The following is a 23,466-nucleotide window of genomic DNA, read 5'->3' as shown; positions in this document are numbered from 1 at the left end:
GTAAGTAAACATTACTGCAACCAGATTTCTGCATTGCACAAGTGGTTCTCGCGCACAAGGCCCCGGTGATTCATCCAGTAATTCATTTCCAAGCAATTCCTAACGCCATAAACACAGTTTCAGAGCAGGCGTCTCATTTTTCATCCAAGGCAAGACGGTACAGTTTGGGAAAATGGCAAGGATTTGTAATGCTTTACCACTTCATGTTTTTCAAGCTGCCTGTATTTATTCTGCTGATTTATTTAGAAAACCTCTCTCTGAGATGAGCTTCATTGATGTGCCAGGGTTTGTTTGATAACACAAATTCATGTTCAGAATATAGTTATACAGTGGAAGGATGAAATACTCACAGGAGCAGCATTCTGAAAGAATACATTTTGGTTTAAATCCAGGCTGCTATCTCATAGGTCTGCTGCTCAAAGTAACAGTATAGAAAATGCACTCCTTGTGGCCAGTGCTGTTTGGCCAAATGCTCTTATCAGGATTGTTTCCCCCATGGACGTTTCAAATACCTCTTATTAGTGAACGCACTGGAATCTCTAAAAAATATGATGTTTTTGGTCATTATAAAACAGCTAGTGTCAATCCCTCACTTGTAGTGGTTCTGAATAAAGATTATGATGACAGTGTCATTAGCAAGCATTTATGCATTTGCTTGGATCAGAACTTTGAATTTGACTGCTCTATATTTATCTTTTTCACTTGGTCGAGGGATGTAGGGCTGTTGCCACTTTGATTTATGGGTATCGCGGCACAGCCATCTGTAGCCAGTTGCTGTCTTCAAGAAGCTCCTCTGCTAATTGGAGTCAGTAATCTGGCAATCTCCCTGTAGGTGCCTTTTTAAGACAGCCAAATTTTTGAGTAGAATTATTGTACTATTGTTATGGCTTGCTGTGTGGCACAGACCCTCCAAAAATTGTGTTTTGGTTTTAATTCAATTACATTTTTTGTATATAGCACCAAATTACAACAGTAGTTACCTCAAGGTGCTTAGCAATAATAATAATAATAATAATAATACTAATAATAATAGAGAGAAAACCCTAACAATCAGCTGACACTTTATGAGCAATGAATAGGTGACAGTTTGTCCCGTTTGGATCTTTAGCCATCAGAATTGTTGTCTCAAGGCCAAGAAAGATGCCAAGTGGATTTGCTTTACCAAGTGGATCATCATGGTCTTGCCATATTGGTCCATTTGATTGACCTTTATTATAATTATGTATTTATTTTATTTTATTTTCGGTTGCTACAGACGGGACAGACATGACTGGGGGATAGGACAGGGAGAAAGAATGAAAGAAAGAGAGGGAGAGAAAGAAAAACAGAGGGGAGAAGAGACGTGAGAAAGGGGGGAAGAAAGAAAGAAAAACAAACAAAACACCTGGATCACCTGTATGGAGAAAAAAAAACAGAAGAGAAAACAAACAAAAAAGAGCAACATAATAAAAACAGCACCATCACAATAAACTAGCTAGCAGTAGATAACAGTAGATGCTAAGTATTAAACGCTATTGTGCAGCACGCAAGATAGACAGCGCACAATGTGCTTTGAGGCAGCAGCCAAGAAAGGTGTAGTCCGCGTCTGTGAACACCCGTGTGTACACCTGTGTGGATCAGCAGGCTTGTATTCCAAAGGTTTCTCCATGTAACGATCTGCTAGGGAGTGTGGGGAGCCATAGCCCCGTCCCCCAGGGCATGAAGCAGGTATGGAGGAGATCCAGGCCCCAGACATCCAGAGGCCCCAGAGTATGAGGACCACCAAAGGGGGGGAACCGTGCCACCCTCCTGGGAAGAGCTGAGTAGAGCCCCAAATGAGAGGTCACCCAGCAGCCACGGAGCGGAGGCCAGAGGGGGTTGCAGTGGCGTGCAACTCCCTTTTAAGAGGAAGACACATCTGGCAGAAGAGGCGGACACAACTCGCACGACCAGTTGGGCGTGAAGAGAGGGAAACGTGGCAAAAGACACAATGTGGAAGAGAGCAAGGGATTAATAATACTTAATGACTAATGCAAATGCTTGGTGTATAAACACACAGAAGATGAACTTCTAGTATATATTTATGGGATGTTAGTCTTGCATTAATTTGCAGTGTAGTTTATGGATGGAGCATTCTAAGCTAACCAGCATTAGCTGGTAAATTAGGCAATCTTGTTCAGATTAGGCTTACTTTTGCTCCAAACACCAACATGATGCCTTCAAAAGGCTAATGTTGAAGCTTCAATATGCATAGTCCAAAACATCAGTGTCATTGTCCAAACATCTGAGGGGGTCTTCTCATGTAGTGAATGCAAATCAAGTACTGTGATCTTTACCATACTGTGAAGGAAAATATTTTTGGCGTGCTAAATCCTTCCAATTCACCAGTCACTCACTAATAATAAAGTTGTAATAAAGCTGCAGGCTGTAAAACCAAAACAGTGATCTGTAAGACACTAACACACACACTTATAAAGGTACAGGGAACTGCAGCCTCGTGATAAGTGGCTCCTGTAACTTGAAGTATAGAAATTTGACCCATTGTTCACATAAAAATAATTGAGTGTACTTTTAAGAGGCATCTGTCTGTACTAGTGTATTTTTAAATCTCTTTAAATTGTGTTGGATGTCATTAGCTATATCAAAATCAGCTTAAGGGTATAGGAGAGGATTATAAGAGAAGAACACATTTACATGTTTGAAATTAAGCAGTACTTGGAGACACTTCTGAAGTTATTGGGTCTGTTGTAATTATTAGAATTGTTCTCTTTTTTATACAATGTGATGGTAAGTATACAAAAAAAACGAACTGAAATAGCTTTAATCATTACTTGAATCTGATTTTAATAACTGCGACCCAATCAGCATGTTACTAGACGATTTCCAAGTGCTTCAGTTCTCGAGGCTTCTGTCCAATTCTGCTCGTTTTGACTGTAACCACCCTTGAGTGCTGAGAAGCAAATATGTTTCTGAGTCCTCCCTTTCTACATCAGCTCACTCCAGTTATCATATCTGAATCATGAAGTTGGCATCATCCAGAGCCTCCTGCTGTGATGGAGAAACTTCATCCCAAAAAAGCTCCCTGCGCTCTTCTCTTCTCATGAATTATGTCTAAATGAAATTACCTAATTATGTCTTGTAATCTCCCATATCCGATGCTATGAAAAGGGATTAGGTTGTCACTGGATGGATTTGCTTTTATGGTATAGTCTAGAAAAAATGTATTTAGATGATTTTCTTATATATTTATTTTTCAATATCTGACTAATTTAGATATATTCATTAATTTCTTGTAATTGCTTGATAGTTAAATACAGTGCCTGAAAAATTCCTTGGTCTTCATCCAAGCCTTTTGAATGGTATTCACCACTGCCTTTCCTGCTTCTTCAGTCTTTCATTTTCTGTCCTTTTTGACAGTAGCTGCACTTAGTCTAATTCTTAGACTGAAATGCTGGCCCATAATGAGAGATTTCATTTGACTTTCAGTGTAGTGTAGAAGTGTAGAAAAACCCACTCACACACCACCGGAGACATCCTCTTTCCTGAAATGGCCAACCCCTGGGTTGACTCTCCCCACTTTGCCTTTCAACCTGTTAAATATGGACCTATATGATTAGCACACATAACAGTGGCATGATCTGGCAAGTAAAACAGAAAAACCCCAGCCCTGGCGAAGGACATTACAGATAGAAACTGACTATTTCAAGTCAGTTAGCGGTCCATTCTTAGAGCGATGCAATCAACTTAAGGTCAAGATCCATTTACTGCCATTTACTGGAAGAAAACTCTGTTTTTGGAGGCAGGCACACCTTTTTTGGCCTGCATTTTCAATGACCATGGTTCTCTCTTCATACTTGATTTTTTGCTGACCTATTGGTTTTTGGCAAGTGATTTCTTGCCTCTCTTGTTTCCCTTCTTTTCTTGCATCGGCTCCCTGTGTTCCTTAACTCATTACAGAGCAATCAGCCCCAGGCGTTGAAGTGTGTACCCAGAGGGAGCAATAACTGTAAATAAACACTACTGCAGGCTCTCCGATAACATGTTACCAAGATGATAACAGCCCTTCTTAGCAGGCCTATTGACCTTCTCCTTGCCTTAGGCTTGCAAAGGACTCCTCAGTTCCCAGTGCTTTTTATCTCAAAACCCTCCTCCACCACTAGAGCTATTACTAACGAAGAGGAAAAGAAGGAGGAGGCTACAATAAGAAAAGAAAGAAGAGAGAAAAGAGGAGAGGGAGAGTGCTTTGAGACACAAAACAAGATAGAACAACAAAGAGATGACCTGGGCAGTTATCCCTTTGCCATTGCTGCCACCCCCTCTGTCTGCCTTCAGTCTTTGTAGGGCTCAACATAATTAACTTGTTAAAAGATAGCATGAAATTGGAACGGACTTGCGTTTACTCACTACACACCATATGGGAAAGATAAATACAGAGAAGGCAAAAGTGACATAGTGACGGTTAGACAGAGGGAACATGACAGTAAGGGAACCCAAGAAGGGCAGTGGCCATATTCTGATAAAAACATCATTCAACTAGCTAACTTACTCTTTTAGCCTGAGAAACAGATGAAGTTAAGATTTTGCTTCTTCATGGTTCACTTCCCAATACTAATGCAGAGAGTTTGACAGTAGCATGTCCAGAGCTGTGGGGCTGAAGCACTGTCTGGATGAGATTGATAATACAATTAAGCCAGTCTCAGTATGAATGCATCACTATGACCCATTACTACACCAACCGCTTCAGATGGAGCATATGAGTCTAGCTCTAGGCCCTTTTGGAAGGGAAAAAATACAATTATAAAAGGCTAGCTCGAAAATGTGTTCTCTTTAGAATGTGCAGGCAGGCCTGTACATCATCAGATATGTGTGGGCTGCCTGCATATCTCACTGCTGTCCTCAGGCCCAGCTTTCTTCATCTATATTGAAACGAGGAGCTCACTGGAGCATAGATGGACTCATAACAATATGATTTTTTTTTTCCGCTTATTGTCCTTTCTTATTGTCTGCTCTTATCCTGGTGTTGTTGTATCTTCTGATTATATTCAAAATAATTTCCAATAATGTTTACAAAAACCCTGCCTGTGTGGTTGTGCGTTTGTGTGTGTTGCTGTAGAAGACATCAAGCTCATCAAATCTTTTATAATTTAAAGTTAAATGACAATAATCCATGTATTCAGTTCATTATTGTATTAAATAAAACACACTTAAGCCTGTAATTGTAGGCAAGCAGTACCTGAAGACTCAAAGTGGACACAACAGATAGTGAAATATAACTATTTATTGCAAGATGCAAATAGCATCCACTGGGGGGTTATAGAATGGAAGATATGTAAGTCCAGTTTTTAGGTTAGTAGTAGGGGTTGAAGAGAGAAAGACACTTGCTGAACAGCTGAACCACGGGATACTTTCAGCATTAATAAAATTAGCGTCATAAATATTTGTGAAGATGCGATTGAAGTGCAAACTTTCAGTTTTAAAAACTATTGCTTTGTAACTATTTAGTTGTTTAAAATAGTCATTTTTTACATAGTTCCTTATTTTCAGAAGTTTAAAGTTAATTGGACAAACTAACCAACTAACATAATATTAAGACTTGGAAAACTCATGGACATCATCAAACGCTGCCTTTCCTCTCTTAAGATGCTCTGCGAGGCTTGTGCTGCCGCCACATTTAATTGCTGCTTGTCTGTGGTTCTCTCTGCATTCAGTTGTGTCTTCAGTAACTGAAAAGCTGCTCTGTTGGATTGAGATCAGTTTACTGACTCAGCCATTGAAGAATATTCTCAGTGTCCTTTTGCTCATTATCTATTTGCACATCATCAATAAATACTAGTAACCCTGTTCCACTGGCAGCCATACATGCCATAACATTACCTCCTTCAGGTTGGTCAGATAAGGTGGCATGCTTTGGTGAGCTGTTCTTTTCCTTCTCCGTGCTTTTCTCTTCTTGTTGTTCTGGTACAAGTTAAACTCGTTTTCGTCTGTTCAATTATTTTCTCCAAACCTCTACAGGCTGTCTTAGATATTTTCTGCTAAAGTTGGTAAATTTGGCCTTCCTGTTCTTCAGTGTATCCTGTACAGTAGTTTGCACCTTGCTGAAAATGTGATTGATTGATTGATTCTTGTTTGTTGGCTTTGGTCATTGTATGTCGACCTCTTAAAGATTGGTCTTGATCTGTCTAGATGTTCTAAAGGGTTTTTCTTAACAAAAGAATAAACAAAGAAAGAAACAAAGAATTCTGCAATCATCTGGTTCAGTTGTCTTTAGTGGTCTTTCAGGCCTTTTGCTGAGCTGGTGAGTGAATTTCAGATGGCTTTTAGTTTTTCAATGCTGGCCTCCTTCATTTGTACCAACATCTGTTTGGGCCACATTATTGAGACTTCCAGTGAAAAGCAACCAAATGCAAGTTCCACACTTGAAGTCAACTCCAGATACAAACAAAAACATTATATTGGCCTAATTTGTCATGGAATACTAGGGCCTTACTTGACAATGAAAGGTCAGTCAATTGGCCTGTATTTGTATAGCGCTTTACTAGTTCCCAAGGACCCCAAAGTGCTTTACACTAGAGATGGCACGATACCACTTTTTTATGTCCGATACCGATATCATAAATTTGGATATCTGCCGATACCGATATGAATCCGATATAGTGTTTTTTAATCAACAAAACTGTTTTTTTAAATATCTTGCTGCATTTTGTATAAGTTCATACTCAAGTTTAAAACAACAACTACACTAAAGCTATTCTGTTATACCTGTATGCAAAAAAAAAAATATTTCATAGTTCAGCAATACTGATCAATCTAATAAACTTAAACCTACACCATCCTCCCTATTCTGGTATTTTAAAGAGTACTTAGCGTAAATATTAAGCAACCTAACTAATAGGGTTCCAACTCCCAGCAACAACAAAAATAAATAAATAAAAAATAGGGAACCACCCCTCACGCTCCACCTCATGATGCTTAATCGACGTAATCAACCTTAATTTGATGCAGTGTGAAAAAAAATGCACAGAAATCAATTATTTTTCAAGAAATATTAAATAGATTCAACATCTTTCTTCAACAAAATTGCAGACTGCACAGATGGTACCTTCCCAAAGGAAAAAGTACTATAGCTTACTAGGGTATATATATTAGACTTAATAGTCACTATATACAGTAATTGACTTCTATTCATTTTACATCAAATTAAAACTTTGGGTGTAAGATTCAGATAATTATTTATTAAAAGCTAGACATTTTAAATGAGAATAAGAAAGAAAAGTATGTCTTTGTGCCCCCTTTTCCCTGTTCATGCCCTATCGGCCCCCCTGGCTAAACTTTGCTAGATCCGCCCCTGCACAGTTACCAGCCGTCAGCTACGTAGAAAAAGATCCTGGTGTAGAAAGTAATATTAAATAAATTCTAACAACAGCTTATCAAGCTTAAACGTGCTGCTGTTGTTCAGCCGCTGGTTTCCTCTTTCTGGTGCAAAGTGGGCCAAAAACAAACAAGAGAGGACTCGCGACAGAAAAGCCGATCAGCTGATCATTAGCAGTTTCAGATTGAAGTAGCAGCCAGAGGAGAGGCAGTCGCTGTTAAGCTTAACGCAGGAATGCTTTACAAACATTCAGAGATGGACTTACACACTTGCTTTACTTCTCTCGGGGATAACTTTGTCGGAGATGAAATGCCGGTTGCTAGCGAAGCTCCAAATGCTATCCAGACCACCGACAGGTCCCGCATGCCACAGCCGCTCTATCACGTGATGCATACTGCTCCGACGTGCTAACGTTCTGAGGTGAGTTACGGCGTGTTGCAAGTTTTGTGAGGTGCTTTCGTGATATTTAATGGATCGGATTACATTTTTTATTTTTCTCCGATATCCGATCCAGTAATTTAGGTCAGTATCGGACCGATACCGATACGTAATATCGGATCGGCCATCTCTACTTTACACATTCAGTCATCCACCCTTCACACAACACATTCAACACTGGTGATGGCAAGCTACATTGTAGCCACAGCCCCCTGGGGCGCACTGACAGAGGCGAGGCTGCCGGACACTGGCACCACCGGGCCCTCTGACCACCACCAGTAGGCAACGGGTGAAGTGTCTTGCCCAAGGACACAACGACCGAGACTGTCCGAGCCGGGACTTGAACCGGCAACCTTCCGATTGCAAGGTTGCCAAACTGCCAACTCTTGAGCCACGATCGCCCATGTCCAATTATTACTGAGTGTCTGAAAAAAGACAATATGAATGAGTTTACAAACCATAGTGACTATTTCACAGAGCTAACTTTATGTAGATAAGTCACATTAAAAGAGGAAGTGAAGTTATTCATTGTCTTAGCACACAGGTGAACTCAGATGACGCAAATGAAGAAGGATGGTCTCCTCCTTGGGCACAATGCAAACTCAAAGCAACTCCTTGGGGTAAGGAGGACGTGATCTGGCTCTACTCTACTTTAGTCAAGGAGAATCTGAAATCAATGGGCATTTCCATGGAACTTCAAAAACCCAGTCTGTATAACACTGAGCTGTTCTGGCATTTAATCAAGAAATACCAATCCTCTATTGCCATAATGAATATCTCTCAAAATGCTACTATGACAGATTTGTAAATAAAAGAATTTGCTCTTTTTACCTTTAAGAAGAAAATAAAAAAGCAACAAAATGAGTTTGAAAATGAGTTTCATGAGTTGCCATGAACTTGACATGTGTATTTAGCTTTTAATCATGAACTGAATGCAATTATATCATCATACATCCCGCGCACTTTGATTCTTGCAGCTAGGGTTATGATTTTAATGAAGAGAAAAGCATTTGTATATGTATGTATTAATTTAGAAATAATACTTTAAAATTGATGAATTCGCTACACACTACTAGCTTACATATGCTTTATAATGTGTAGTTTTTATACTTTGTTATTGTGAAGTTTTAAGTTTTAATGTTGGCTTTTGACAAGTCCGGACTGTGTCTTTTCTCTCTGCATTTAGACAATGATAAGATAACTGGCTGCTTGCTGTAGCCTCATATTTACTATATGGACAAATATGTTTAAAGATGCGTTAGTTATGTCAATGTTTATACCGCAAAAGCTTGAACTTGTTCTTTAACTTAAAAAAATCCCAACAAAACAAAACAGAAAGCATCCTTTTAAGGTTATATGATAGGCTGCAGTTTATTATACTTGTTAGTTAGTTAGATTGTGGAAACTTGGAGGTGACCTCTTTAATCTTGCCTGAAGATGAAGTGATAAGGCAGCAGGGGAGAAGGCATGCTTTGAGAAGTCATGAGGCAGGAGATTGATGTTGCCTCAGTGACGATTTGCCTTTAGACTGGAAGAAGAGAGAGAGACAGAGCAAAACCAGACGTTTTGCTGCAGGTCTTAACTGAGCCCCTTACACTGTGGCTGTCGCCGCTGCTGGCTGGAATCAATTCTATCTTTATCGGTCCCCCTCTTCTGTGTCCAGGAATCTTCCTCACACCACAGAGCAGCTGGGGGGAAAAGCTGATGTGTTTTCCAATAATGAAATGGAACTCAGTAAAAAATAAGTTTAAATAGGTGCCTGGCTGGTCTCCCTCAGCAGTTCAGACCTGTTGTAATCTATAGTCTGATTTTTAAACACAGTTGCTGCCTTGTCTGTGCCTGGCAAAAGAAACTGAATGAATTATCTGAAGTTGTTCTATTATAAGACAGTCTTTGTTTCTGATATATCTATCTCTCCCTCTCTCTCTCTCTCTCCCTCTCTCTCTCTCTCTCTCATATAATATTTATTATAGTATATGTTATATATGTTATTATTAATATTATATTATATATTGATAAATTGTTGGTTGGTGGTGTTTGTGTGTGTGTGTGTGTGTGTGTGATGTGTGGTGATCACGTTGCTAACTCCATACTAGGACATGGAGTCCTTCTCTCTAAGGAGGATCACTGTACTACACAGGTTTTCATTTTGAAACAACTGCTTATTATCTATTCTAATGGCTGGCTGTGTGAGTGAGTTCCACCTCAGGCCTGAGGCGGGCAGGCTGCTGCTGCTGTATATGATTCCATCTGCATGGCAGAAACCATCCATCCAGTGGATAGCTACAGGCTGCAGGCCGGCCCATTGTTGTGGCTGAGCCTGTGACTGCTCCCTCTTGTACCTCTGTAATGGGATTACATTAGCCAGGTTCTTCTGCTCCTCCTCCAGTCCCCTCTTTTTCTGTCTCTCTCACACACACACACACACACACACACACACACACACACACACACACTACACACACACACACACACAACGACCACGACACATCTCTATATACTTCTCTTCTCTGTGAGCCCATGTATGAATGACTGACTGTCCACTTGGCCAAGTCATGCTTGCACCCTGTTTACTTGCCTATGGCCCTGTGTAATGATGCAGGTTTCATACCCATTTCACTGATACTTTTGTTTGCAACATATAGTGTCTGGTCATTTACACCCTTGCTGAAAAATATGTCCGATTTTTCTGTTTTTCTGTGTGAGACATTGAGAGACACAGAAGGCGAAGAGAATCGGGGGGAAAACATACAAGTATAGAGAAAGACTGAGGGTTTTGTTCAGGGTTTTCCTCAAGGAGAAACTGTCATGTGTAAAATCTTGTTGAGAACCAGCAATTGTGTTTTGTTGGGCTGCACCAGCAGGGCTAAGCTGTTCATTGAAAACCAATTTGTTAATGTCTAAACGCTGCGCTAGTTTTCCCTCAAGGACGAAGATTGATATTCAACATAACCTGCCAAGACACCAATGAAAAAGAATATAGAAAGAGATGATACTCAAGAGGAATTATGCAAGAGATCTCAAGGACTAGAAATTGTTTCATTTTTTTCACCCTTCTCATCTTTCGCAGTCTGGAGTTCATTAGCTTCTCTTACACTTAAACAATCTGTCTGCTTCATAAAGAAGCTAAAATAATTTTTGACAAATCTGGTGTACTTGGAATCTCTTTAGAACATCATACGTGATCCGCATAACCTATTTTAGATTTATCTGGTTTATCTTTAATGCTTTCCGTGGGCATTTCAGAAAAATCAGCTAGCCGTTAATGCTGGTTAAATACAAAATGATATAGGATTGATTAAAAGGGTCAGGCTACCAGCCTACCAAAGCGTTTGAATCTGGAGGTAGCCACCATAAAATTAAAACGGGGATCAATGGCGTGTCATATCCCTACTGCTCTGCGAGCTGAACATGTAATTTTAAACTTCATGCTGCAGCCATCTCTCACGTCAGGCCTTCGAGCATTAGGCTCAATAACCCAGCCGCCCAGGGCTACTGTTGCTAACTATGATACTGTATTCATAAACAGCAGTGGACCACGTTTAGTTTAGTATCTGTTTCCTGTGCAGAAGTTTAGCTATTGCATAGTGTGTTTGGGTTTTGATGGCTTTCATCAACTAGAAATGTTAATACTTATTGTTAGCAAACGAATACACGGGGAAAAATCCTGGGAAACCTGTGCAAATGGTGTGCTACAAATCTATATATAGATATATAGATATATTATAGCCTGGTTTGTAATAAACAATGTCTTAGATAAAGAAAGAACATATATATTTATATATATAGTCATGTTCTTTCTTTATCTAAGACAATGTTTATTTTGAGCCAGACTACAATCCACCTACTATAATCCACTTTATTTTCAGTGCAGTGTTTTGTAAAAATTTGTCCATAATAAGGAATTATAGTGGAGCCTCTGAATCCTGAGAAAGCAAACGAAATTGTGGTCACGGCCATTAAGCCACCTATTTAAATTTTAAACGCTTTAAAGGAAAAATCTCGGCATCATTTTTAGTTTATTTCCAATTAACTGTTCGGTTAAGTAATGTTGGTAGTAAGTAATGATCTAATCACAACAGAGAGAAAAAAAATCAACCTATTGATCCCTCATATAATGGTTTAAAAGCACTTACTAAGTCTAAAATCTTAAAAGAGTAATGACCCCAAATAAATAATTAAAATGCCCTCAGAGAATGGTTGGGTTTTCAATATTGAATAACATTATTAAGAGTCTGATAGAAGGGATGACCTTTGGAGGCCATTATTAACTTGTTCTAATAGGCTGTATTTGGCAGCATTGCCTCTATGAATAGCTGTGATGTTGGTATGACAGACGATCGATTTAATGTCACATTTGTTTGGAGATGGCGCTGCGTTGCTGTCTATCTAATGTGTCTATGTTACTGATTTCTACCTGCAGCCAGCTCTGGTTTAACCCTCAGCTTGTAATAGCTTAGTGTGAGAAACCTAGTGCATGCTTGCCTACCCCCCAAACAGCTGTGCTTTTCATGTGATGAATTTAGGGTTTTTTTCTGGAATATTTCATTCCATATTGCTACAGGTCACTGTTGTCATGAACACGTGATAAATGTGCCAGGATGTACAGTAAACTTTTTCTCCCTTTGGTTAAATACTTTAAAAAAGTCTACTCTGGAAATTGGGTTTTTTTGAAAAAAAAAATGTACAAAAGACTAATGGAAAATATTTTCCCTCAAAGAATATGTTGACAATAATTTGGGGATCACAAGAAAAGGTCATCTTAGAAACACTTGTTTGTCTTTCTTTTAATTGTTCCACCTTTTGGTTGTGACAGTATTTTTATAATCTTTCCTCCTAAACTGGCTGAACAGAGCTGGTGCATGTAGTTCTCTTTATACATGCACAGCTAAATACACACCTTCTGACTTTCTTTGCAATCCTTCTTTTAGCACCTGTAAGTTGGACACAATAAAGGTCATGAATCGACACTCTTTGCCTCTCTCTCCTTTCCGCAGACTGCACGTCTACATTTATTATTGTCTCTCTTGCCTTACTTTCTTGGGATTTATACTCTATGAATTCGACTCAGCACATTTCAGTTGAATAAGCAGATGAAGTACAAGACTTATATACTGTGTCATAGCTTTTCCCAGACACTCCCTAATCAGACTAGTGGTCTACAAAGACAGATTTTCGTTCCTGCACTGGTGTGTTGGAATGAGATGCCACTCACCATTAGTGGAAGCTGTTATTGGATGCCAGGCTTTAAATGTAAATACGAATCAGTCATCAGCTTATTGTTTCACAATAACACCAGGCAGTTTGCTTCTTACTGCTTGTGCATTTCCATTATGTGCTGTATGAATTGAAATAAAACTTTACATTTATAGCTGTGACATGAGCGAATGTTTTGCTTGTGCTCAATTTTGCTATTACAGGAATGCTGCATTCACTTTCACTTCCCTTTCTTCACTGATTCTTTTTGCCGCACATCTTGTGTCATCAGACATAACTTAAAAATACTTGCCTCGTTGACTATAGGTCATGAGAGCCAATGAGGCTGAACATAAAGGCCTAAAACAAAGACCTAGTGTAATGAGACGCACCATAAATGGAGAACAGAATCAAATGAATTGTATCCCAAAAAGTCACTTTTTTTCCCCCATCACGAAACAAAGTTTCAGAGGAAGCATTAATGTTTATTTGTCAGTGCACCTGGTGATTTTCTGCAGTCCTATATAACTTAATGATGGCACGTCTGTGTATAGTTTCAGTGGAGCAGAGCAAAGTGGGTGTGTGGTCTCTGTATGCATGTGTGTGTGTGTCACAAGCTGACTGGTGGATTAGCTGTCCGATGGCAGAAGGAGAGGGATCTGCTTTGACAGTGTGGTAGTTAGCCCATCTGTCTATAATCTGCTGTGTCAGTGTGTGCGTGCTGCTGCTTTGGTACTACCTGCCACCAGGTGGTCAGCAGTACCCCAACGCCCTGAAATAAAGCTGCGAGGGAGGTGGAGCCTAGTGGTCGGGACACGTTCCCAACAAACTTGATCAGCTGTTGCTCGTATGCTGCACTACATTCTAATACTTAAAATCACAGAGATGATTGGTCACATTTATTGAGTTAAGAATAAACTGTTATATAGTCATTATTATTATTGAGAAGACTAACAGACTTTTAGCTCTTTTTTTAGCTTTTACACTGGCAGCCAATAATTTGTGCATAAGGGTTTCCAATTAATGTGTGCAGATATGAATTAGAATAGAAACATGAGCCCTATATTTAGAAAGCCTGTCTTATAATCAGCTACTACCCACCCAGCTTAAAGACAGCTGTGAGAATTGGAATATGGAACATATTTCCCAGTGGATTAATTATATTTCACTGATCATATGGATGTATTTTATTCTTATTAATTTTGCTGTGAATAGTATATTGTGTGTCAAATATGGATTGCTTGAACACCCTGTGCTCTTTCTGTTTCTCATACCTATGGCAGTAAATGTCTGAGAGTAATTCTACTTGAGCATTAAGTTGGTTTGGTTGCAGAAAAATAGGGAGCGTAGTCCGACCTGCTGCTTTGTCAGGCAGAGTGCATTCCAGTGATATTTACTTTTATTCAGCAGGAGAGAGAGAGAACTTTCATAAGAAACATTCAGAATTAAACTTAACCAGATGAACAAGCAGTTGATTTCATAATTCATCTGTACTCTAACATTAACTCATAGTTACGTCATAGTATAGCTGCTGTTGGGTCTCTGATGCTGAGAGGGTTTTGTCAAGACCATAGACTACCTTGTGATTAGAGCAGGGTGATATGACCAAAGATATTTATCACGATATACATTTGAAAATTTGCGATAACGGACAATATACCGTAATTGTCGGGCTATAAGCCGCTACTTTTTGCACAAGCTTTGAACCCTGCGGCTTTTAGTCAGGTGCGGCTTTTCTATGGATTGTCCATGATTTCTGTCATATCGTAAGACGATTTGTTTTATTTGTTCCGCTGTTGTACGGCACTACGTTGCCTGGCGGAAGGATCGGGGTTCAAGAGTGATATGTTAGTCACATGTCCGTTCGCCAGGCAACGTAGTGCCGTATGAAGTAGCGCGAAAAACAAACTTCAAAGTAGCGCTACGCATTCAGCGGGAGGCGTGGATGATGAGCGGCGATAAACTTGCAAAAAGCAAGTTATGCCCAACTCCACCGGTGGATTCTGACAGCGTGGAAAAGTGTGAAAACATCCACGATCACCAACGGATTTTGAAGGGCTGGACTGCTGCATGATGGAGAGGAGGACTCCGACACTGACAATGAGGATTTCTTTGGTTTTGAAAGTGACAACGAAGGAGAGAAGCGGAGAGTGGATGACGAAGCCATCCTGAGCCTGTTTGTATCCGACACTGGAGAAGAGGACTTTGGTGGTTTTAGTGCGCAGGAAGAAGAGAAAGATGGTGAATGACTGACTTTTCTTCTTGTTAAAGCTGTGTCACTGCACCTGAGCCTAAAAGGTAGTCCGAATCTATTTTTCTGGTGTGCTGTAGGCTACTGTTATGTACTACATGTGCAAATATGTACCCATAACTTGTTTTTCAAAATATTAATAAAAGGGGTGTGTCTCCAAACAGCCATCTCTTTCCTGACAATTCCCTTTGTGCATATTCTCTTACATATGATAAGTCAACATTGAAACACCTGCGGCTTTTAGTCAGGTGCGGCTAATGTATGTACAAAACAGGATTTTCCCCTGATTTTAGCTAGCGGCTAATATTCAGGTGCGCTTTGTAGTCCGGGAAATACGGTAATTGACACTAGACAAAATACTTTACAACTCTACAACTTTGTTAGTGCAAAAAAACCCATCAACGTATTTTCACGTAAACAAGCAGCTGTTTTTTATGTGCATTAGTTATATAAAAATTTAACAGTGCAAATGCAAATTCCTTGCTGACAGTTTAACCAAAAGGCATTTCCAGTGGAAACTGGCCGACATATCCTCAGCATAACCATGTATAATATCCACAAAACTTAAAAAGAGGTTATACACACACAATACGGTAATATTATGTTGAAGCACAGTACGTTTCACTCCGCAAGGCGCCTACCAACGATAGCCCTAACGCTCCGACAATCCATCAAGCGGTGCGGATTCGTAGCTTAGCAAAGTCGTACTAACACATTTGACAGATTGCTGAGCGCCGTGTACCACATAAAATCGTTTCGAGGTCAGTAAACACAACCAGAATTCATACATAAGGCGCACGGGATTATAAGGGGCACTGTCGATTTTCAGAAAAAAGGATTGATTTTAAGTGTGCCGTATTTTCCAAAAAATACGGTAATAACGACGGCCCGCTAGCATGCTCTACCAAAAATAGTGCTTTGTTGTGTATCTGACAGACAAAAGCTAAACCAGTTCCACACCACTGAAGTTGCAACATTTTTACAAACCAGTTCTGGTTCACCTGTTTCATTCAACAATTCGCCCTTCTCATTCTCCGTCGCCGCCATGCTTTTTAGGCCATATATATGAAAACAAAGGCACTGCACATGCACATTTTACCGATATTCTATCGCGATATTTCATTTTCTTATCGTTGCCCAACATTATACCGGTATTACCGTGAACGGTATGATATGGCACAGCCCTACTTGTGATTGTCAATTTCAGTGAAACAGTTTTGGAAAAATTGTTGCCGAGTTGTTTATGATACAGAGCCAGCTGTTTTCTCAGCACAAGAAGAGCCTAGACACTCCTTCCTTCCACAATTGATCACTTCTTTGATCCAGATGCTGTGCATGTTTCCAGCAGCTCTACACTGAGAAAAGATTTCACTCACTCTGCTATTGTACAGTAGCAGAAAAAATAGAACGTCAATATATGATGGTCAGTGTTGCTATTGTGCGGGGCTGCCATAAATTCACTGAGGAATAGGAAACCTTGACTTGGTCACATAATATGCATATTTGGGTGGCTGTTAATAAAACAGGTTGGCCTGTGTGTCTGCATGACATTTAATGTGAACACGTGTCTTTAAAAGCACGTCTTAGATTTAAAAGGAGCTGTTCTACAGCATTATCTTGTCTTGGGATTGCCTGCCTGTCTTTCTGTAAAGTTTTGTGTATATCGACTGAGAGGATTTAGCAATACTGAAGAAGCGAATCACTGATCAGTTCTACAACATGCCAATCTAAGTTGTTTTTTTTCTTCCCCTCAGGGAACCTGGGTCGTGTTGACTACATCAGTGAGTTTGAATTTGATCTCTTCATCCGGCCTGACACCTGCAACCCCCGATTCAGAGTGTGGTTTAACTTCACTGTGGAGAATGTCCGAGAGACACAGGTTAGCGTGCTTTGGCCTTTTAGTGTGTTTGCTGGCTGTCTCTGTATGCACCCACGTCTTCACTTATTAATTAATTTAGAATAGACAGTGCTATCTAACTTATCCCTTTCACACATAGTGGTCATTATAGTGGACAGCTATTCAAAGGCTGTTTTCTTGTATTTGTGTAGGTGTTGATGGTATACTTGCACATATTGGACACTGATGTGCCACTCCATACTGTCAAAACGTGTGTTGTCCACCTGTGAAAAACTCTTTAAATAGTACACGTTTTTAAAAAAAAGTTCAAAAATCTTTTTTTTATGCCTAAAGATGAATAAATATATGAGGAAAAAAATCCTGATTGAGGTTGTCATAAATCATGCATGAAAGGGTTAATGTAGATTTTTTTAGGTTTATACTCAAACAACTATAAACTTACAGCAATGTTTGCATCACTATCAACTTCTCTTCTTACTTTAATATTACATATAGCTAGGGCTGCTCGATTATGGCAAAAATGATAATCACGATTATTTTCACTGAAATTGAGATCTCGATTATTTGACGATATTTATTTAACAATAACAATGTATTGGATAATGCCTTTAAAGATTGTCAAAAAACAATATAAAATAGTGTGCAAATACTGATAACAGTGCAAATGTTTGCAATATAAAAAATAAATGAAAAATGTAAACATCTATGTTTAGTGAACGTTGCAGTGTTGCTCTGTGGTGCAGCTACGACACTGTAGCAAAGTTTACACACTATGTCTACTTGATCCATGTCTCACTCCGCGAACCCATAATGTTTCCACACCACTGAAGTTTTTTTTTACCTCTCTTTTCAACCAACGGCAGTCACTCTCCTCTCCAAATAACTTCTGCTTAGCTTTCCGAGCTTCCCTCAGGTCCTCTTAATTGTTGTAACACGTGTTCGAAATGCAGAGAGGTGCGCTTGATTTGCCACACGGAGCAGCGCGAGAGTAAAGCACGAGGGAGGGTTCCTAATAGTTGAGTGAATGCTGACCGGCCCAGCAGCCAGACCCTAAACTTTAACAGGTAACAAAGGCAGTGATGAAGCTGCAGCCTCGATTCTACTTGTTCATGTTTCTAAAGTAGAATTGCTGTGGCGATCCCTTTAAAGTCTTTGTGGGCCGGATTTCACCTTTGCTTGGCCCTGGCTGCTTTTTGTTCCTACCTAAATACTAAGATTAAGATCATATATGTACTCTTATTAGGATAGGGATTTGTGGTGGTGTGTGGGGCTGTAGACTGCAGGTTTACAGTGTAATAGTATAACAAATTACTTTCCCCTGGGAGTAATTGAGTAAAGTACTGCATTACTTTTAAAAAAAAGTATTCTGTGTAATATGTGTAATACATTACACATTACACTGATCACAACAAAGAGGGAAAATACCTCCAGCATTCAGAAACATTTGACCATACAGCATGCAGTTTGTTTACACAGATGTAATGTCTTTGATATGCTGCTTAGTGATGGCGGTGACTCTCAAAGCAAATGAGAGACCAATGAGAATCGATAAGGAACTGAATTGATAGGTGATATTGATAATGCAGTCTGAAACGCTAAATTCTTATCAGTTTCCAGTTTCCCCCCTCAGAGCTAGTGGTAGAGGTAATGTTCAATTTACTACCTCACTTCTTGTCACAGCCTCCAAACTTCCTGCCACTGGCAAGCTTGGAGCTGGTGATTGGCTGACAGACGTGGTCACATGGCAAAGAGATACACCACGTGTGTGTGCGCGCCGTGTGTGGCTTAAGGGGATGAAGGCTTGTTGTATCATTTGAATATAACATTGCAGAATAAAAAGAAGGAAAAGCTGACAATATTGGCATTTAAGTTTGACTGCTGCAGTGTAATTTGTGCACAGCACAGCAGTACTTGTGAGGTGTAGAAAAAAATGAGATAAAGTAAAGAAACAGACAGTCTGGAGACAGCTAGATATAAAGACAGAGTTGATTAGATAGAAAGAAGCAAAGAGACTGGCAAAATGATAGTGAGGAAAAAGCAAATGTAAAGTGACAATGGAAGGAAAAAAGGAAAGCAAAACAGAGAATGGCAAGGAGGGATCCACAGCGTGCTGCTGTCTTCCTGTAGCTTGTCCAGCCCAGTCTATCTGAGGCTATCAGGCCTATCAGCCCATCTCCCCGCAGTGCTGTAGTCAGCACTAATCACATTTTATGGCACTGAGATGAATGGGAGGCCTCGGCTTGGAGCCGGATCGATCCCAGGACCAGATAGACCAGCACCAGCAGCCTGCAGCCTGGGCCAATAGGATATTTGCTGTTGTGGCCAAATGACAGAAAATGTGTGAGACAGTGACAGAGAGAAAGGGACAGGGAAGGGAAATGTGACACTATAATGACTGGAGATTTATAAATATCATAGATAATAATATGCTGTATATTGTGATGCATGCATGCAGCAGGCACAGAGGTGACAAAAACAGGTGAACATCTATCCCTATTGCACCTCCCTGCTCGATCTTTCTTTATAGACCCCCTCAAAAGCGTTTTTTCATTAAAAAACGGTTTCTTATCTGTCCAATTTCCTTCTTCAAAAAAGGTCTTGTGTGAATTTAATCTACTCCAGTGGAAGGTGTTGTGGTTAAGTGCTGCCTGTGCATTTTGTCAGAGTGTGCGTATGTATACACAGGCAGTGTGATTAGATTGTGTCTGTGTGCCTGGAATCATCAGAATTCACATAAATCTTTACTTTATATACTAATGATTGCAATATTGTTGTGACATGAAGCAAAAAAAATAAAGCTGAGAAATTTAATAGAGAAAGAATAATAGCATGAGTAAATAAACCAGCTAAGTGCAGCTATAGTATGGGGGAGAGGCTGTGCTATAGAGATATCAGTGGGTTCCAGGGAAGAACTGGGCTGTTGGAGTGTTTCATCCAGCTAAGCCTTGCTAACTCTCAGCCTGAGCCAAGGGAATGGGGAACAGTAAAAGCCCGTGATATTGGAAGTGAGATGGCCATTTTGAAGGAATGTAAGCTGGTGAAACAGATTTGGTCTGCCTCAATCAGCTTAGCAGCTTTGTGGAAATTGGCTTCACCGTAGCACCGGTTATGATGGATGGCCGGATGGATGAATGTCTCTTTTTTTGTATGTCCTTCCTTTTTGTGTGGTTATCGAACCACTCACTTACCTCTGAAAGTTAAGACCAATTCTGGTTATGTTGGTGGCAATGAGTGGGCCATGTGACTGTTTGAAGCGGTGTTAATTTTTCAGGAGAGGTGCACAAAAATTGTTTTCTTCTCAAAGCAAAAAGTACAAAGTTTGTGTATTACTGAAACACATGAAACGACACGAGCCCTTACTTACTATGACCTGTATGAAAGCTTCACGTGATTTAAATTAAGTTTTAATTTCCTGCTTATATTAAAATGAGCACCCGCAAAAGAGGCTTTAACCTTACCCTTATTCTAAAATGAAATTTAATTTACTTTAACATAAAATACATTTATATTGATTTCTCAAAGACTCATTTTGCAGCAGGAAAAACCCAGATATTAGACAGAGGCCACATGCTGGTGTATGAAATTTAGATGCATTGGAAGTCACAGCTATTTGATGGATTGCTGTGAAATTATTTAGGTTCATATTCCTCTCAGCGGGCATGTACCTGCAGAACTTATGACATCCCCATCAGTCTCATCTGTCTTTTACAAATCTCATCTGCTAACATGCTAAGCAGAGATGATGAACATAGCATGCGTTAGACCTAATAAACAGCAGCATGTGCAAAAGCATGAAAAATATGCATGACTGCGTATTCTTAGTGATGTGACCAACATGTGACTTGATAAGCAATTGAAATGGACTCATTTATTATTCAGTTTTGGTTGTTTTTTTTTATGCTTCATATTTTCTGTAAAGTGTTTCCCAGTTGTCTGCAGAGCGGGCAGAATTAGAGCAAATTTGTCTCAAATATTTGGAATGACTGCAGGGCGTGTGGCAGACTACACGACAACAAAATACAACATACAAGATCAGAGACTAGTAACTGCTGTCTTTGTTTTCACTAATAATAAGCAAGTAAGGGGAAAAAGGAGAAAAGAAATTATACAATACATATGGAATTAAGTAAACTGAGTTAAAATCAAAGTTGTCTGATGTATGGAGTCTTCTTCAAGTAAAAATTGCAAGAAGCCAGTGAGATAGGACCTTTGAAAAAAGTTTCATACTGAGTGAATTTCTACCTGATATGTAACTTCTAGCTACCACGATTTCATTCCAGTTTCTGCCTATGTTACCATCAGAAACCAGTGGGTGAGTTGATATGAAACTCCATTGACTAAGTTGATATGCTTTCCCATTCAGCTGTAGGGGTGTACTTGATGTCAGGTTCCGTGAAGGGCACGGCTGTGAGCTATTATCATAGGAGCCTTAAGGGAGCCATTCATAGAAGACAGGCAGTAAAACCTTGCACCGAGCGCCTTCAACTCCTCCAACTGCTGCAGGGGTGATTTGTAAGCCTCACTTGTCCCAGGAAAGCACAGTGTAGAGCAGTTACTCTCCATAATCAGGAAAGAGGATGAACAGAAGAAGAATAGGCCATGTGTTATATAGACTCCCCAAAGAGCCATCATTACTTTACTTTTTCAGACAATGCTCACCTGTTCAAATTAGTGATGTTATGCAATTTGTCACGGGAGAAGTAAAAAGTTAAATAGGATGTTAAAACTCTCACCACGCCATTAATGACTTTGTTTCGCTAATGCTTATTTATCAGTGCTACGTTTCTGTCCCTGCTGTACTGTATTTTATTAAGCTTACATTATTGAAGCATTTCTTCAGTGGTTCAGAAGTCCTTGTTCAAGGCCTCACTTTAAGGACCTCCTCCTGGATACGTTGCTTGTGTTTTCACTTTGACTGGTGTATAAGCTATTTTACTGATCATAGAAGTTGTTGTTCCAGTGATAACTTGATTTGTTATGTAGCTACGTTGTCGTATGAGGGCAATCCCAAAAGTAAGGCCTCCTATTGTTTTAGAAATAAAAACAACCGTTTATTTTCCATGATATTTACATCATTTTAAAGCTTGAAGTAGAGCTGGGCGATATAAGATTTTTTCATATCACGATATGCTTTTTTCATTTCAGGCAATAACGATATATATCACGATATAAGCCAAATAACTATATTTGTAAGATTTAAATGTGCCGTTGCTCACAAGTAAAATGTGAAATAATCAGCAGCTTGTTTTGATTTAAATATTTATTTCCCATAATAAGTTCAACAGGGTAGATGTACTTAAAATGAGGCTTCAGTTTAAGCAAAATAAAGGCAAATATTACAAACTACACAAAAGGTAGCCGCTAAAGCATTTAAGTTTCAAAATAGAAAAAACAAAACAGACTACTAAAGTGTCAGTTCCACTTAGAAACAAAATATTAATTCTAAAAATAAATCTTAGTTTATTTTACAGTAGAAGAGACAAAATTGACTAACTTATTTAATATTGCTTTGGAAGCGCTGTCTGAGAGAAATGTTTATGTCCAAGGAGTTGGTAATGAGGATCCATTACTTTAATTAGCAGCTTGAATCCTTCATTGTCGACCGTGTTTATTAGTAGCATGTCTTTAGCAAGAGAGTAAGCTATGGCATTCGTTATGTTGCTATGTCTCTTAGCTTTTTTGTCATATGGTAAGACGCTGGAGCTTTTTGTCAGACTTCAAATAGCCGAAATACCTCCACACTACAGAACTTCTCTGGCCTTTCCTTTCGACAATCTCTCCGGCATTGGAACCGTCATCTGTGTTCTCTTCGGTAACCTGGTCACCCAAGCTCTCGGTTGATTTTTCTCTAGTTGGCACACTCATTTCCTCCATTACCCGGCCGCACTTCGGCTGGCTGTTTCCCAAACAAATACACGTGCGGCTTGGCACTTGAGCTGTACGTAACAAGTTACGTGACGTGACGCTGCGGCTGTGATTGGTTCGGCTCTGTGCTGCTTAATTTGTATTGGCTATTCATTTTTTTATAAGAGAGGAAGAGAGAGAGAGAGATGAGGTCTATCGCAATAGTTTCATTTTTCTATCGAGAAAAAGTTATTTCGCAATACATATCGTTATCGTTCTATCGCCCAGCTCTAGCTTGAAGACTTATTTATATCCCTACATAATCGCCATTTCGGTCGATGCATTTTTGTAGACACTGTGGCGGTTTTACAATGCCCATGTCATAGCCGCTAGCCGCCCTCGCAGAATCGCCTTCTGGACAAATGTTCTTTCAACAAGTTTTGAAGGAGAGCGAAACTGTGACGGGCGACATGTGGACATGCAGTGTCGTGGAGAATGCTTACGCCCTTTCTCAGCATTCCTCTTCTCCAG

At 39.6% G+C, this 23,466-nt stretch overlaps 1 protein-coding gene across 1 annotated transcript in view; it reads left to right on the top strand.

Moving 5' to 3' along the window:
- agbl4 (AGBL carboxypeptidase 4) overlaps positions 1-23,466 on the top strand; it is a 335,409-nt gene that overhangs the window by 13,970 nt on the left and 297,973 nt on the right. The window contains exon 3 of the mRNA XM_005920756.3: positions 16,988-17,112. Within this exon, the coding sequence (XP_005920818.1) occupies positions 16,988-17,112 (125 nt within the window). The remainder of the gene's footprint in view (positions 1-16,987; positions 17,113-23,466) is intronic.

The sequence above is a fragment of the Haplochromis burtoni genome, unplaced genomic scaffold, assembly GCF_018398535.1.
Source record: "Haplochromis burtoni strain Fernald_Lab_line unplaced genomic scaffold, NCSU_Asbu1 Contig_42, whole genome shotgun sequence".
NCBI lineage: Eukaryota > Metazoa > Chordata > Actinopteri > Cichliformes > Cichlidae > Haplochromis > Haplochromis burtoni.
This window is presented reverse-complemented; position numbering and strand designations above follow the sequence as displayed.